At 37.5% G+C, this 17,767-nt stretch overlaps 1 protein-coding gene across 1 annotated transcript in view; it reads left to right on the plus strand.

Moving 5' to 3' along the window:
- Positions 1–17,209, plus strand: part of ubald2 (UBA-like domain containing 2) — an 18,212-nt gene extending 1,003 nt beyond the window's left edge. Inside the window, exons 2-3 of the mRNA XM_019100029.2 lie at positions 7,140–7,193; positions 13,416–17,209. Coding sequence (XP_018955574.2) covers positions 7,140–7,193; positions 13,416–13,772 — 411 coding nt within the window. The 3' untranslated portion in view covers positions 13,773–17,209. The remainder of the gene's footprint in view (positions 1–7,139; positions 7,194–13,415) is intronic.
- Positions 17,210–17,767: the final 558 nt, after the last annotated feature.

A 17,767-nucleotide genomic window follows, 5' to 3' on the forward strand; every position in this document is an offset into this window, starting at 1 on the left:
TTGTATGAATATAAATTTATACATGTAATATTTTCAAAATATATACTGAATGTGTGTGTATTTATATATGCATAATAAATATACACAGTACATACATATGTGACCATGGACCACAAAACCTGTCATAAGGGTACATTTTTAAAAATTGAGATCTATACAGCTTTTCAAAGCTTTGGCCGAGATACAACTAACGTTTTTTGAAAATCTGGAATCTGATGATGCAAAAAAAAATCTAAATATTGCGAAAATCACCTTTAAAGTTGTCCAATTGAAGTTCTTAGCAATGCATATTACTAATCAAAAATTAAGACTTGATATATTTACGGTAGGAAATTTACACAATATCCGAATGGAACATAATCTTTAATTAATATCCTAATGATTTTTGGCATAAAAGAAAAATCTATAATTTTGACCCATGCAATGTATTGTTGGCTATTGCTACAAATATACCCCAGCGACTTAAGACTGGTTTTGTGGTCCTGGGACACATATTTTGTAAACAAAATGTTTTATTTTGGATGCGATTAATTGTGATTAATCATTTGACAGCACTAATATATTTACAAATATTCATACATTAACGCATTTGGCAGATGCTTTTATCTCGGGTGACTTGCATTAAATTCAGGGTATACATTTTATCAGCTCATACATATATTGGGAATTGAACCCATAACCTTGGTGTTGCCAGCGCCATACTGATTGTCAGTGTTGGGCTAGTTACTCAAAGAAGGTAATATATTACTCATTACTAGTTACTCCTTTCAAAAGTAATATTGTTACTTATTAATTTCTGGCAACAGTAACTCATTACACTACTAGTTACATTACTTTTTCTTCACGCCCCACATAAAATTATTCTAGAATGTTACTAACAACATATTTCTGCCTCATAATTTGACCAAAATCCACATTGGATCGCTGTCAGAAGTTATTACAAACACTCAATAGTGACTGATAGTAAAACATTACATTTCAAATCAGTTTGTATTTGATGGTTTATTAATTAGCGTAAGCCTGTTTTATGGCAGCACACATTTGAAGTGGTTGTTTTGAGTGTTTCCTGTAAGGAGGAAGTGTTTGCCACAAACGGACATGCCTCAGAAACGATCTCATCAGCACTGTTGCAACACACTCACACTCGTTTTTTATTTACATTCCCTGCTGAAAATCCAGCTAAATGAACCCAAGTACCCTTTAATCATTCACATCGGCTCACGAGTGTTTGTGTTTTGTTCTTACTGTGGTATGTGTTAGTAGGCAGATTGAGGTGATTGTTTGAAATGGTCCAGTAGTTGAGTACAGTACACACACACACACACACACTGGTTTGTCTAGTTAATGTGTGTATTGTTTACACCCACGTGTAGTAAGCCAAAGAGTGAGTCGATTCCCTTTAGCTCAACCCTAGTAAGTAGGGTAAAGTTTACTCTACTCACAACAGGCTATGTTTGGACTGGAATACTGCCTGTTTTTGAAGAGAATAGTATGTGAATCAGCTTTTATTGATAACGGTAAACATTTCAAACAGTAGTACGCTATGTTGTTGTCACGTGACCTTATTACGTACATATTTAATATAGCTAGTGGCATCCAGTTATCTTGCAAAATATTGTTTTGTTGGGCAGACGAATCAAATAATGAGTCATGAAAAAAAAAAAGATGGCTGAAGTTAGGCCAGTTATGTTGTGTGCACTGCATTGTGGGACTTCTGTGCAGCGTGCTTTGTTGTATAGTACTGTGGAAGATTGGAACAAAAAATTAAAAAGGTCATTTTTGGCTCAATTTTTTTTTTTTTTTTTTTTTTGAGAAATACATTAAACATGCTACATTCGTCATGTCTAGGGATGCGCTGAGTTTTCGGCGGCCGAAAATGGCGTTAGTGGTTTTTTTTGGACTACTATGAATTTAGACATACTGCTCTTTGCACATTTTATTGCCTACTATATAGTAAGGAATATTCAGATACAGCCTAAATATTTGTCTCCTGTACATATGGTATATAGTGCACTAGTTTCAGTGTTGTCATAACTGTTGCCTTGTACACTTCACTGTGGTTAGTGTTTGGCAACTTTTGCCGTTTTTTTTTTTTTTTCCCTATTGTGAAAAAAGAGGAAGTCAACCACACCTTCACTAACAGATATGCTTGTGTTTACATTCCCAGCACTCACGTTCTCAATTCAGCTGTGTTTATCCTGAAGTATCTGCAGCGTCCAGATGGTTTCTCCGATGTATCTCCTTCAGAGCGATCTGTTGTGGCTGCTGTAGTTTGAACAGGTGGTCTAACAGGGTCTCTCTCTCTCTCTCTCTGGAGTTGGTAGTAGTGTGATTGATTGTACCAAGTGCATGTCTAGGACAAATGTCCCCTTTGGATGTCTTATACGATGTATAGCTTCAGTGACAGATGAAGGAGTCAGAGAGGTCTGCTCTTAACCTTCTGATCTCGTTCTGTGATAACATCAGGACGGAGAGCAGCCAGGGATGGCTAAAGCTTACATGCTGCGAAAATATCCACATATTGACCAGCCGTCGGCTGTGCTTTAGTCTCATGAAGCTAGACATTTGATAGATTTTCCATATTTTGGTAGCTTATTTCCATGGCCTGAACATCTTGCATTCGTTGCATCTCATGCATTAGTAACAGACACAAGTGGCGTGCTGTTGTGATAGTAAAACCAAAGGGACAAAAACATAAATAAAACAGTGAAGCTGTTACCTAGTTACAGTGGTAAACATCTGTTGCTAGTACCCACAGTGTTTCTCACCATGCAAACCTATTGCAAGTCAAAACCAAAAACTCTAGAGATGAAAGCTATCAAAGCAAGTGTGAAAATGGCACCGGTGACATTTTCAAGTGTTTGCTGCTATTCTCAGAGCGGTCTCTCCACATTAGAGGGCTGCGTGGAGCAAAGTGAGTGTAATTCGCTCTAGCAGCTTCCGTGTGGATTCTCCATTTGTCTCTGTCCCTTTCTGTTCATCGCTGACCTGGTTTTATTGTGAGCGTGCCTTGTATGGTTCTGCAGAATCTGCTCCCGCTTATTCCCACTGGAGCGGCAGAAATCATTCGCAGAGAGGCTGGATATGACACTCTGGCTGTGTGTCAAAACCTAGCAGGCAACCTGCTAGAAACGGACAATAATCACAATTGTCAATTGTTATCGTTGTTATTGTAATCATGCTTGTAATTTACATGACAATACCTTTGTGGGGCAACTGAATGCTGTATTATTTATGTAGCCTTCACATCAAAAACAAGCTGAAACGTATTTAAATGGGTGTGTTGCAGTTTTATGCGTTATTAAACGAAGATGGCGACTTAACAACTTCACATTGGTCCTGCTAGCTTGATTAACGAAAGTGTTATTAAACAAGTAAGAATTTGTATTTGGAAATTGACAGTGTAGCAGTATTATAATCACTGACTGCAGGTCCAAAATAGGGTCGCATTTACAGTTGCTTGCCGAAATTTTGTGTAATTGAAAGTTGAACATTTCTCAATGCGTATTTCATATCGGTTCAATGGGATTTCACCGCATTGACCAACAGAAAGCTGCTTGGTTCAAAAGTTGCATCATGCATCACTCTGCTGTTGAATATTGATGTAATTTTAAAAATGTGGCCATATCTTTACTCAATATGAGCTCTGCACACAGTTCAGACTCTCATGAATGATTTACACCTCGTCTAGTCTTTGATTACAATAGGATTGTTCTAGATTTTTTTCTACATTGCTTCCAGTGTTTTAACGGTGTAGCCTACATGTGACATGTAACAAATTCAAAATGATTCCAAATTATCCCGGATTCTTTTCCCTTTGGTTTTAAAGCTTTTTGAATGGTGAATGAGTGAATAGAATTTCTGTCAATCAGACTGCTGTTGCATTGTTCAACAGAAATGTCTGCGATTGGTTACAGTGGAAAAACATGATGTAGCCTACATACAAAACTTTGGAGCAATGGGAATAAATCTAAATATGTGACCCTTGACCTTTGGACATGTAGTAAGGGTACAATTTTTGGGTGTTGGTTTTTGTACATTGTGTTTTGTATGTATAAATAAACTTTCCATTGATGTATTTGTTAGGACAGTATTTGACCGATATACAACTATTTGAATATCTGGAATCTGAGGGTGCAAAAAAAAAAAAACCCCATATATATAATATATATTTATATATCGCCTTTAAAGTTTTCCAAATGAAGTTCTTAGCAATGGCTATTACTAATAAAAAATTAGATATATTTACGGTAGGAAATATACAAAATATCATCATGGAACATGATCTTTACTTAATATCCTAATGATTTTTGACATAAAAGTAAATTGATATATTTGATCTATACAATGTATTTTTGGATTTTGATACAAATATACCTGTGCTACTTATGACTAGTTTTGTGCTCCAGGGTATAGTTGCGGTAACAAATGTTTCAGCAAAATTTTGAAGGAAAAAATATGCCTTCAGCTTGGGTCCTTTGCGAAATCTGTGTGGGGAAAACTTTCATGCTCACATTTCCCAGCTGCATGGATTACTTATGAATTTGGCCTGTGGAAATTGGCCAAATAATGGTAAATTTGACTGCTCTTTAAAGCTGGAAGCACCCCACTTCTCGATTAGTTTTTGTTGTGCCAACTCTAAATTTAATCTCAATTTTTGCTACATAACCAGGCATCAGTTTTGGCCATCACGTTGAGACATTTGTCTCATAAAGCCAAACCTTTCTGCATAGTCCACATTGCATTATTCTGGTTCAGATCCACCCATGTTGACAGGAAGACACTGTTTGACTTCTGCAAAGAGATAATCTGCACGTGCACAAGAATTTACTTCATATCAGAATGACTTTAAAAGATTCAATCTTCTGAACTTCCAGATTCAGCAACTAGAATTTCCGCTGGGAGGCACATTGTTACAACCTGGGAATTTTGTTTCAGACCAATGTAAACCTTTCAACACATGATTCCTAGAAATCCTAGCCAATCAGAGTATAGCTTTCAAATTTTCCGTGAGCTGCTGGCTATGGGTCAACCGATATGGAGTATTACAGATAAAGTAGACCGTTATTTTTAACCTTGTGTATAATGAAAATTAACATCAAAATTAAGAATAATAAGGTCTCTGACAAAATCTCTCTTTAAATGCTCTTAAATTATTTTATCGGCAAAACGGTTTTGAAAATGACCTATACCGATAACCATAAAAATGCTTAATAACAGTGCCGATAATCGGTCGACCCCTACTGTTTTCCAGATTTGTGTGCCGTATGCATCAGGTAGTGAGTGAACGATCCAATATTACAATTTCTTGGATGCGTAGCTCACCAGGATCACCAGTTGGACTGTGTGCATTGTTTAGCTGTTCACCTCAGGATCATTGTTAGTGCGGATGCCAGGTTGAGGAATCCTCCTTTAGCAGTCAGTGTCAGCATTAACACAATACAGATGCTCTGAGGTACAAGCGAGCGTTGTTTAGAGCCATAACAGTGTGTGTGCAGTAGGAAATGAGCAATAGTCAAGCACTTGAATGGGAACAGGCTCTGTACACATGACGGTGTTTGGGGGAGGGACGGAGAAGATCTGATGACAAAGAACTCTGTGGTTCTGTAGCAGCGGAAACAATGGCGGACTGGCGAGTTCATCTTGATATGTGTGTCACGTCAAGCCGCAGACATTCCTGCACTCGCCGTGGCTGTTGTTAAACACAACGAGAGAGCAGGAGAAAGACAGGAGAGGGGGAAGAGAGCGCACTGAGGGGAAGTGTTACCAGACGCGGGGTTGAGCGAGAGAAGGCCAGACACACACATGATGGGCCATATTTTGACTGTATTTTGAGTTTAGAGAAGCACTGAGCATGTGAATCATCGTCAAATCATATTCTGAAACGGTCATTCAGTCTACTCATAAATAGTCCATTTACATTTGGGGTGAATATTTTTTCACCCCAAATCGAAGCGTTTATTTGAGATAGATTGGTAATTAATGCATGGACCTTTTTCACGTGCATTCAATTGGAAGTCATCAAGGTGTGAACTTCAATATTAGTAAGTGGAAACAACAACAAATGATTGTCTATAAGATTTTATGTCTATAAGATTTGCAGTGTGAGATGATGATAATAATAATAATAATAATAAAATATCAGATGATTAAGTCATGGTTAGTTGAGGTAAAATGTCATCTGGTGCGACTCCCCCAAAAATTTGATGTTATTTAGAGATTAAGTCATTTTATTTGTTAAAAAACTTTTTATCACGAGAAATATATTACTTATTGGAAATACTGATTATGTATATACACTCGCATGTATTTAAGGTGCAAGGGAAATGTCATTTTTAGAGTCATAAAGGCTTGCCTGTGCAAAATATAGCAATGTGTTGTTTAGTATGTTGTAGATTTTAGTTTGTAGTTTTTATTTATTTAATTTTTTCGTGTTTGTCATCCTTTCCTATCAAAATGCTTGCTATGGATGCGAAAACGCAGAAAATCGAACCTGGTCCAATTTTTTTTCCGTTATTATTATTATTATTATTATTATTATTATTATTATTTTTATTTTTATTTTTTTTATGATGGACAAAAGTTTCAGAGACAGTATCTAAACGTGATTGACACAACATGAGGTCGTATTTATATTTTAACATGCAAAAATTTCGGATGAGAATTTCGTGCAAAGACCTTTACTCAAATGTCCCAGGACCCTCCTTCACTGTAAATATATGGTGCTCCATTTATCATCCGCTAGACTCAGATCTCCTCAAAAGCTGCACAATACGCGGCATCATTAATTTCAGATGTTCAAAAGTCTAAGCAGTAGTACTAGTAGCGATGCTTGTCTTAGAAAGGAGAACTGGGGTGCCTACATGTTGGTTTGTGGGTATTTTCCAGTCTCACATATTTCTGTATCTCTGAGCCTGCATAGTGTATTAGTTCCTAGAATCCTGCACAGATTGCGTGACAGTTTAGAAACCCTCATTTAGATGGCAGAGTGCTTGGACCGGTTGACCCGCGCCCGTCACAGTCAGGGAGGAGGGAGCAGAGAGCGGCCGTTTCCAAACCAGAGTGGTTCTGCTCATTCATGTTGTAACACAGATGCCTCCAGCTCACCCCAATCTCTTTCTCTCTCTCTCTCTCTGCAGACGGCTCTGAGCTCCTTTTTCCAGGAGGCCAACATCCCCAGTCATCACCAGATGGTAAGTGCGTTTAGTTCGAAAAGAGCATCAGCATCCTGTCATTGTCATCAGGCAGCATAGCATCTGAGAGAATAATGAGGGGCTGGACTTCCTGAAGGCCAAAGATATTATTAAAGAGCCTGAAATACACTTATCCTGCTAGTCAGGGCTTCTTAGAAACAGTCCGAATTGTTTTTCATGCCCAGTTTCCAGCATCTCTCTGATTCTCAGAAGAAATTTAACGTCACATCCAGGACAATTTCTGGATGACTTGTTTTCACAACACAGTTTCAGTAAATGGTCTTAGTCGACTAGGAAGGAAGTTTTGAATTGTTTGTATTTGCACTGGTTCTTTCTTTCTTGCTTGCTTTCTTTTATGAATAAATAATATTAAAGCAGATGCAATAGGGAGAATATTATACTGCCTTTTGAGGCGAGTTATTTTAGCCCAATTCTAAGCATTGCATGTATACTTTCAGGCTGAGGCAATCCCAGAATGCACTGCAAATGGTGTTGTTAACTAAAACTATTAAAAACATTTTTGTTAATTGAAATAAAATTTGCAAAACGTCTACAAAAATGATGAACGTTGCCTTGGCAACTGGCAAGTAACTGATGCATGTTACTAAAGCTACTAACTGATATAAAAGTTGATTAATGTTTCCTTGGAAAAAGAAAAAAAAAAAAAAGAAAAACTTTTCAGAAATGCATATTTTGAATATGTAAACACACACACACACGTATATGTTTTTTTTTATTTCTATTTATAAATGACAAAACGCGACAAAATTATTAAAAAATCCTACCTAAAATTAACTTTCAATTTTAAATTAGACCTGGAAAATAAAAATAAAGTTCCTCCAAATATTAATAAAAATTATAATAGTATGTAAACAAATCACTGTAACACTGATTTCGACGAACATATTGTTAAAATACAAGACCAAGAAAGCTGATTATCATTGTAATTCGTTCAATGCAAATAAATTATAATGTTTATGTGCACTGTTTTGTTAAAATATCACAGTATTAGCTTTAGCAACATAATGACACCAAAACACTGAAAAAGGCTCAAATGTGTTTGATACATTAGCACTGTTTGTGTGTCTTGTGATGTTGTAGCCTATTAGGGCTGCACAATTAATCGAATTTCTAATCGCGATTACGTAATCGTTCAAAGCGGCAAATAATCGTTCAAAGTCCACTTATGTTACTCTGTGTGCCTAAGATGCGTTTTTTTTCTACATGTTATCTTAAGGGTTTTTCCCATTATTTAACTTTTAGTTTTATTATAACATAATACCATTCATATTTTTATGTTTTTATAATTTAAATTAGAAACCAATTCAGTGTATAGTTGACATTTGAGGCTTAATACTATAGAAAAGGACTAAAAGTTTTTCAGTTAGTGTTTTCAGCTCGTTTATTTTCTTATAAAAATACGGCATGCGGTTGCATCAAACAGTGGTATAAACATCATTCAATGTAAATTGTGATAATCGTAATTAATAATCGCAATTACAATTTCAAGGAAATAATCGACAATTATGATTTTTGTCATAATCGTGCAGCCCTACGAGCTTATGTAGAGTGTTTTGAATCTGTCATTTCACTTTTTTATTGTTCGAAAACAGCTAGATGGATCACAAAGAGATATGCTTTTTGCTATTTTTAACTTGCCATGCTGTCTTTATGAACACTTATGATGCCAGAGTCTGGGGGGGGGAGGGCTAGATATGACGCAATGACCTAAGAATTTAGATGACTGTAGCACCGATGCTTTAAAGGGGCTGAATTTAAGAACTCAAGGTTTTAACATGCTGACAGTTTCACCCGCTTTTAAGCAGTCTGAAAAAAAATATCTGGGAAGAATAGACGAGTCAAGTATCAGAGATTCTTCTACAGTCTACTGACTCCCACTCATGTGTCCACATCCTGTCTTCCTGGATATGTAGCCTCATAAATAAGCAGTTTGAAGATATGCTGGACAAATCCCTCAGTGATAGGAGCAGATCTGACCTAGCCCTTGACCTTTGGATCAGTCATGTGCTCTGGGGCTTGATGAAGTGATTTTTGGGTCTGTACGCTACACACAGACACGCAGCTGTTTTTGAACTTCATCAGACGGCTAAAACACGAGCCGTGCTGTTTCCTCTTTGAAAAAACAGACGTGCAACCGCAGTTCTTCAGTCTGCTGAGGGTTATGCAATCCGTTTTTCTTCTCACAAAACCAGTCCCTTTGGACAAGCCGCGATATGATTCTTGCAGACGTGCTGCGTTTTAAAAGATTTACTTCAGCCTCCACCCACAACATGTGCGTGCCTGAATCTGTGTGTGTGTTTTCTTTTTTCTCTCTGGCTGTATGTGAAGGGAGTGTGTTTGAGAAAGGCAGGGGCAGGAAGTCTATCTGTGTTTGTTTTCATTTTGAGAGCAGCCATTACATCATGCAGCTGGGGACCATGTATGGGCAAATGGGCGGAGCAAAGACAAGAGCAGGATCTGATTGGATCAGAAGCGTGTGTGTATGTGTGTTGGTCTGTGAGTGTGTGTGTACACAATACAGATGCAGTCATTTATAAACACACGGGACCCGTTTCCTGAGGGCCGCAGATGTACATGCTTATGAGTCACTTCCGTTTTGTTCTCCGCACAAAATAAATCAATAATATACACTTATTTTTATCTTGAGGAGACTGTTTGCTTTAATGATTTCAGTTCCCTCTGAAGGAATCATTTGAATATTGTTTTCATATTAAGTCATAAAAATACAAATATAATTTATAATACAGTTTCCAAAACATTTATATCTGGTAAATTGGGTGAGTTAGTTATTTGATAAAGGCCAGTTATTAATGTTTATCTGAATTTTCATTAAGAAGAACTGTCCTCGGTGTAAAATGTAGTTTTTCCTAGTATTTCTGGTGAATAATTCCAGTAAATGACTTGTTAATGTTTTAATGTTAAATGAATCTGAACATACAACATAAGACATACAATACAGTTTAATAGTTTTATAAAGATTTATTAATAAGGCATTTACATAATGACTGTTTCTTGTCAAATTACAACATGGTGTGAATGCAAAACTTTCGAAATGGTAGTTGGATACAAACTAGCTAACAACTTGAACGTTGAAGTCTGACTTTAGAATTATGTAAATATTGAATTGATGCTAATGGATTTGTTTGGTCTAGTCCAGTCGCAATGTTCTAAAAAGAAGGTTTAAAAAGTTCTAAATAGAACAGAGATGATATATTTATCGTTACTTGCCGTTTCTTTGTATTTTTCATGGAATTCGATAGCAATTTCTGAGTGAAAATTGTTTTAAAGTAAATCCCACACCACTTTTTTCAAGTGTTAGAGGTCTGTAGTCAGATCAGCTGTGGCAGTAGGGCTCGAAGTCACGAGTCTGGACCTGTCTTCCTGTAGAGGAACCTGCTATTGGCACACGTCTGCTTTGACTCTCTCTCTCTCTCTCTCTCTCTCTCTCTCTCTCTATCTCGAGGAGGTGCAGGGAGCCACAGAAAGTCCTGCGGGCTTCAAACCGGTCCTCTGAGCTCCTGGCTGGGCCCAGCACACACTGTTTTGACTGTCCTTGAAAAGAGAGTCTCGTAGCAAAACACTCCACCCTCCGCCGGCCTGAGCAGTTTAAACCACTCACTGAAGCCTGTAAACATTCAAGCTGTTCGTCAGCTCAAATTATATATTTACTGCACTGTAACAAAAATACAAGCTGCACGTTACTGCTTTTACTGAGAACTGGCCTGGTTAACTTTCATTTGTGACATTATTGCTTAACTTGTATTGAATCTGGAACATTCCTTTATTATCTGCGATCTCTGTCAAGACTATTTTAAACATAACTTATTACAGATTGCTTGAGGTGCTTGGGTACTCTTCTCAGAGTATATAAACGAATGATAAAAGGTGTGTTTTTATGTTGGTTTTATCAGATTCCAACTTGTAAAAAGCATTCACGTCTTCATATAAGCCGTAATTACAGCTTAAAAACTCTGAATTTCCTTAGAGCTCAGATTTGAAGAAACATTCCAAATGTTTTCAGAAGTAAAATATAGTAGGTCATAATATAAAATGGATTTTAATAAAAGTTAAATAGTACATTAAAATGAGTATGTTATAATATTTAGTAACGTATTTTATTGTAATGTTAGTTACAAATGTTCAAATAAAATAAAAATATATTTTATTTCATCTAGTTGCCAAGATAACATTTCTTAATACTAAGATAACAAACTAAAACTGAAATAAAAATTAAAACTGTACCGACAACTTGTAAAAATAACAAAAACATACAACAAAATTACTAAACCTTCAACCAAAATGAAACTTGGAAAATATAAAAAAAAGCTAATTCCAAATAATATTAAAACAATGGCTAAACGCCCGTTCACACCAAGGACGATAACTATAAAGATAACGATAAAGATATAGTTCTAAAAATCGTTCTTAATATTACCACACCGCAATATAATGATGAAGGCACAGAGAAACGATATCGTTGGAATCACTTTCCAAACAATTTTTTTCCAGCTGATGAACATTACAAACATTGCCATCCAATCAGAATCCATCTTGCTATAATGAGCTTGAGAATTTAAAGTGGCAGACGTGCTAGCGCTTAGAGTTAAAATATCGTTTGCTAATGTGGACGCTAATATCGTTATCTTTATAGTTATCATTTTTGGTGTGAACGGCCGTGGCTTAACACGGAGTTAGATATCCTGCTAAAGAAAGCTAAACAAACTTTATTTGGAAGGCATTTGCTTAACAACTGTAATTTGCTGAATTGTGTTTTCATCTATCGATTACTCAACTGTTTTTGTAATTGTAATAAATTCTTGTATTTTCGTTCAACACCACTATTTGTGGGGAAAATGGCTCATTACAGGAAAGAACTACTCTGGCTTGAAAATGGCTAATATGCTAATTTACTTAGCAGTGTTATTACCTTTTAACACGTAATGAGGTATACATTGAGTGATTGTGAAAATGGCTAAATACAAAACTATGTCGCTTAAGATCTGTAGAGGAGTGTAGTTCAGCTGTGTTTTTCCAGACACGGGGTTTGATTAGCAGTGTTGATGTAAACACTGAGGAGGGTGAAGACGTGACCTTTGAGTGTTTATATCCACACTGAAGCTGCTGTCTGGATGACCTACTTAATAGACGGATGTGTGTTTGTACCTTTGACCGGCATCAGAGCTGCTCCACCAAAATAAAACTGCTGACAAACCCTTGCTGCTCTTATATCAGTCACCTGATCTGTGTGTGTGGTGGTTATTAAAGGAGCCGTTATCAGGAGCTGAAACTGTTGTCAATTATGTGGCCTACTTTTCCTTCATAACACACGGATGGCAGAGAGGGGCCTGAGAGCTCCTGAGCAAACAAATCTCATGCTTTATGGGAATCATGGGACTGATGCTCAGCACAGTGCTGTTCAGTCTGTTGTGCAGCGAGCACATCCTTTTGTTTAAGAGTCTCAGAGTCCCATAATGCCTCATCTGTAGCTGACATATGCATCTGTGTGTGATTATAATTATAAATCTCACATCGGACATATGCTATGAGGCTACTATTATAGTATGCGGTTCACATATTGTAATGTAACACAAACTGCCCTTTTCAGACCACTTGTGGAAAACTTCATTTTCATTATGTAGAGGTTGTCCAGTCCAGTCCAGTCAGCAGGAAGCCATGCTCTGTCCTTACATGGGTCAATAATGTTACTTATCTGTTAATTTTATTCAAATATAATTCATACATGTGATCACCTCGAATACACCTTTTGTACAGTGTGTATGCGTTAATTTCTCTATTAAAATTCATTTTGACGTTTCAGTTCAAATTGATAATGATTCTGCTGTTCTGACATAACAGAGAATATATATATATATATATACACATGACTTAGACTTGGTGGATAAACAGCTGTCCAAATATTATGCTTATTAATATTTGGACAGCTGTTTATCCACCAAGTCAAAGTCATGTGGTGTTACCGGCATGCATTAAAAACATAATCAACAAACTTTTTATTTGTTGATTATCTTATGTCATTTTTAGTTATTAAATTAAAACATTACTTGAAAATGGTGTAAAAGTAATGAAACTGATAGAAATATTTTTTTTTTTGTCCTGTGCTTTTGTGTTTTTTATCTATTGTTATCTAACCAACATGGGATCAGATAAACTGAGCTGTTTTTTTGTGTTGTTTGTGTTCAGATGTGCACTCCACGCAACACTCCCGCCACGCCGCCCAACTTCCCCGACGCCATCACTATGTTCTCCAAGCTGCGGACGTCTGAATGCACGGGCGGCAGTGGAGCTGGCGCTTCGGCCCAGGTGTCTATGGCATGTTCTCCTCCTCCCCACGCCTCCGCACAGGGATTCGGCTCCTTTTGGGCCTCCTCGCCCCCCAACCACCAGCCCGTCTGGCTGCCGCCGTCCTCTCCCACAGGCCACCACGCACTCCATCACCACCACCATCACATGCACCAGCCGCCCACGTGGCCTCCCGTCTCCCAGCCCGCCAACGGCCAGCAGAAGCCCTTCATTTCAGCCCTGCATGGCCAGAGATGAGACTCTGCGGCGGGGGAGATGCGGGGAGGGCCGGAGATGTAAATTGGGGTGAAGATGCACGGTTTAACGGGGCGGGAATATACTCACTGAGACTTTGGATGGCCAAGGGGGAAAGACATGGTACTCTTTCTTTCAGTTTTCTAAAGATGAACAATCTCTCTTCTTTCAGAGATCTCGTTTTGATCTTTTACCTATTGTCGATTTCATTTCTGTCCAAACCTGGGAAGAACCACTATGAGAAGAAAAAAAAAACGATGCAAGTTATTAAGAGAAAAAAAAAAAAGCCTCTTTTGTTTCTCTATCCAACGACAGCGAAAGAACGCCACGGAGTCGTCAGCAGTGGACGATCAGGACGAATGTTTGTGTGTAAATCTTCGTTCGTTTGCCGTATTTGGACTCTCTCCTCCTCTGTAGCGCTGTGCCCACAACAAGCACTTGCAATAAAACGGCTGACAAACTATAAGACTGAATCACATATCATGGTGGTCGTGCCGTTCTGCATCCCAGGAAGCATCAGGAGGACATTTCTGTATAACCAGTGTCTATTGAGTTCTTAACAGAGGCTGTTATGAGATGATTAATCACCTTTTATTTGTTCGAAATGCACAATTTCAAGTGCGTTGAGTTGAATTTATTCAGAATCAACAAAAACTATTGCCCCAGGTATAAATGGAAAAATCAGGAAGAGTTTGCAATAATCCTGGTCAGAAAGTTCATTCTTGTTTGGTAAATTCGCAACTTTTGCATGTATGCGGTTAAATCAGGAAAGCTTGTTGTGTTTAAACTAAAATCGTCATGGAGGAATACAGACTCGAGTTCAAAAGAGTTTTTTTTTTTTTTTTTTTTTTTTTTTTTTCACCCCCCCAAGAGCTAAAAATGCTAGCAGACTCTTGTAAAGACCTGAGCGGTCTGATGTTTAGAGGGAGGTCCAGCACAGCTCCACCTACCTCAGCTCCAGCCGTGGCCTGATCCTACCTCCGGCGGCTGAATGGGCTCCCTGTGTGAGCTGCTGCGACCGAGGGCTCAAATACCTCACGCTCCCTGCCGAACGCGCTGTGTGAAAGCGATGAGATGTCTCCGTGGACGAGGACTGATCTGGTGTCACACATTGGCGTATGTGTTGTACTGATTGTAATGTAATCGAGCGGGAAGGCTGACCCTAGATCAGGACATTGATTGGCAGTGGTTTTCTGAGATGACGTGTTTCTTTAGTTTCGCATGATGTCACCTTCCCTTCATTCGTTCATCTTAGACAATCACTTTTGCCATCTTGAGGTTTGAATTCGTGGTTTAGTATGGACCTCAGTCAGGCTGGACGCCATATTTAATGTGAAGCGACTGAAAACGAGGCTGTGAGGAGATAAATGTACAGTTTTTTTCAACATCGTTCTGTTACATTGGTCGTTTAGTTGACTTAACATGAAATATGCCCTAAAATATTTTTTTTTGTTGGTCAAAATAACTGTGAATTATTCATAGCAATTAAGCAATATTTCATAAATTTACATTTCAGTTTAAGAATGGATTAATGAATGATGCACACAGGTGTTTGTACTGCTTTTTCATATTGTAGATTTTAGAAAAAAAAAATAATCACTGCGTGAATGCTTAATTCAGTGTCAGTTTATGTGAGAATGGATTTATGAATGACCTACAAAAGGAGCTTGTTTCACGCGAAGTAAATTATTCATAAAAGCAGTCTTTTGTATTTCAACATTAATTTGATGGGGCAATTTATGCGAGAACAAATTTATGAATGATGTAAATCACTTGTTTCATAAAGAAGGCAAAAAGATCAATTATTTTGTCATTTATTGCGTTGAATTAAATAGTCCCAAATTTAGCCAGGAATTGATTTGTTAACTATTTACACATTCTTAGTTAACAAGCAAAACAAATTTGTGTGCAGAAATCCATTCTCTGTTAAATCAACACTTTTCTCACGACCAATTCGTATGTATTTTACAAGGTGGCTTATTCGTATGAATTTGTACGACCTCATTCGTAAGATTTTGTATGATTTCTGTAAGCGGTAGGGGTGGTCATGCATACAAAATCCTACAAATTTGCCACCTTGTAAAATATGTAAGATTTTTCACAAAACGTACAGATTCATACGAGTGAGATTGCATGCATTCGTACAAATTAGCCACCTAGTAAACTAGTGTACGAATTGGCATGAGATCGGGTTGATTAAATTGTATTGATGAACTTAAATGCAAAGAAAACAACTGCGAACTTTTTACTATTTAAACTGTCCATTCTATGAACTATTTACCCAAATTCATCCTGCTTGCGTTTAAGTTCACTGTTATGATTTAAACGTGACTGAATTTACAAACTGTTTGTTCATTCTCAAATACATTGTTGCGCACAAGCAGAACAAATTTGTGTACATAGTATGTAAATCCACTGTGTTAAATTGTACTATTTTGTTTTGCGAACTATTTACCCAAATTAATTTAATCGTGACTGGATTTGCGAACTTTTTGTTGCATTTGCGAATGTTTATAAAACCAAACTTTTTTAAATTTTTGTGACAAAATACATCCATTTGTACTGCCTGTTGTTGTCTGCTGAATAAATTCAAAGCTTCCTTCAGTTGTACCAACCTAAATATGGTGTCTAATTCTAACTCGGGTCCATTTTAAGCATTAGCCATTTTGATTTAATCATAGATGGCTAGGTAATAGATCAGCTTCTGTGTTTTGGGCCAGAAAATGCATGCGAAATGCGAAAAGTACTCTTGGTTTTGGGAAAACGCCACTAGAACGATAATGGCAGATAATTGTTTGGTCTTCCGCCACATCTGGTGGCTGTTGTTTGCTGTGTAGAAAGAAACTTAGCATGTTGGTCTCCAAAGGTTGACGATAAGTGTTTTGTAGCCATCTGGGCAGTAGGTCATTCCTGCCTAGACGATTTCTGTTGAAGTGGTGCAAGAGACGGGAGTCTGAAGTCAAACGGCGGTGTCTCTGATGTCAGTGTCTGGAGTCTGTCTGACCAGTGCCTTGTGATTTTTGAAGTGTCTCCATTTTAATCAGCTGTCGCTCGGTTGGATTCCCATAGCAACAGGGCCAATACTCTCAAATGTCATTCTCTGGAGCGCTAAAGGCACAAGCATTGATTGTTTGAACAGTTGCGCTGCCTCAGATCTCAGACTGCCGTGATTCAGTTCTTCGGGGACGTGTTTGTTTAGACTGTGGCTGTGATGATCAACATACACTGAGTCATCGAGAGGCAGGAAGACTGACCAGTTCCTTCATCAAGAAAACAAGTTCATTAGCGAACAACCTTTTGTATCGATTTCCCTTCTGTACTGTTTGTTCTTTTCCCTTGTTGAGATTTGTATTTATATGTCTGACAAAAAGCTAAGATCTGAAACCATTTTGGAGGTCATTGTGTTTTTATTAAGGTCATAATAAATGATTTAATGACAAGTGTGGTTTGTGTTATTTGTGTTTAACGTGTAACAGCTAAGTGTGGATTTCTTGCATGCAACAGCAACCCATTTCCGATAATAACAATTTTGTTTTGTAACTGTCTAGGTATGTCAACACACTCAAGCTGCTCGCTCAACAATCGCTCGATTATGTGACTGAAACTGGGACATCAATACACAACTTCACATGCTAGCAAGTGTTGATGCAAGCATAATGTCAGCCAAACATGACACCGTTACGAACACTAACGACTTTCTTCTGAAGAACACAAAAACAGGTGTTTTAGAAGAATGTTCATGCTGCTCTTTTCCAGACTGGAGCTCTGAAAAGGGAGATTTCATTCGTAAAATAATGTTGCGTAAAATGTAAGTTTTTAAATCAGTGTGACCGTTTGGATCCATGAATGATGTACACATTTCTAACAAACATTCATAAATCCATCATTTTGTAATTTGTCACACTGAATTGATTTTGAGTAAATTTGCGCACATTTAAGTTGTATACACATTCTTGGTTAAATTGTCATATATGTGTAATTCAACACAAGCGGAACAG

Source organism: Cyprinus carpio, chromosome B3 (genome assembly GCF_018340385.1).
Source record: "Cyprinus carpio isolate SPL01 chromosome B3, ASM1834038v1, whole genome shotgun sequence".
In the NCBI taxonomy this organism is placed as follows: domain Eukaryota; kingdom Metazoa; phylum Chordata; class Actinopteri; order Cypriniformes; family Cyprinidae; genus Cyprinus; species Cyprinus carpio.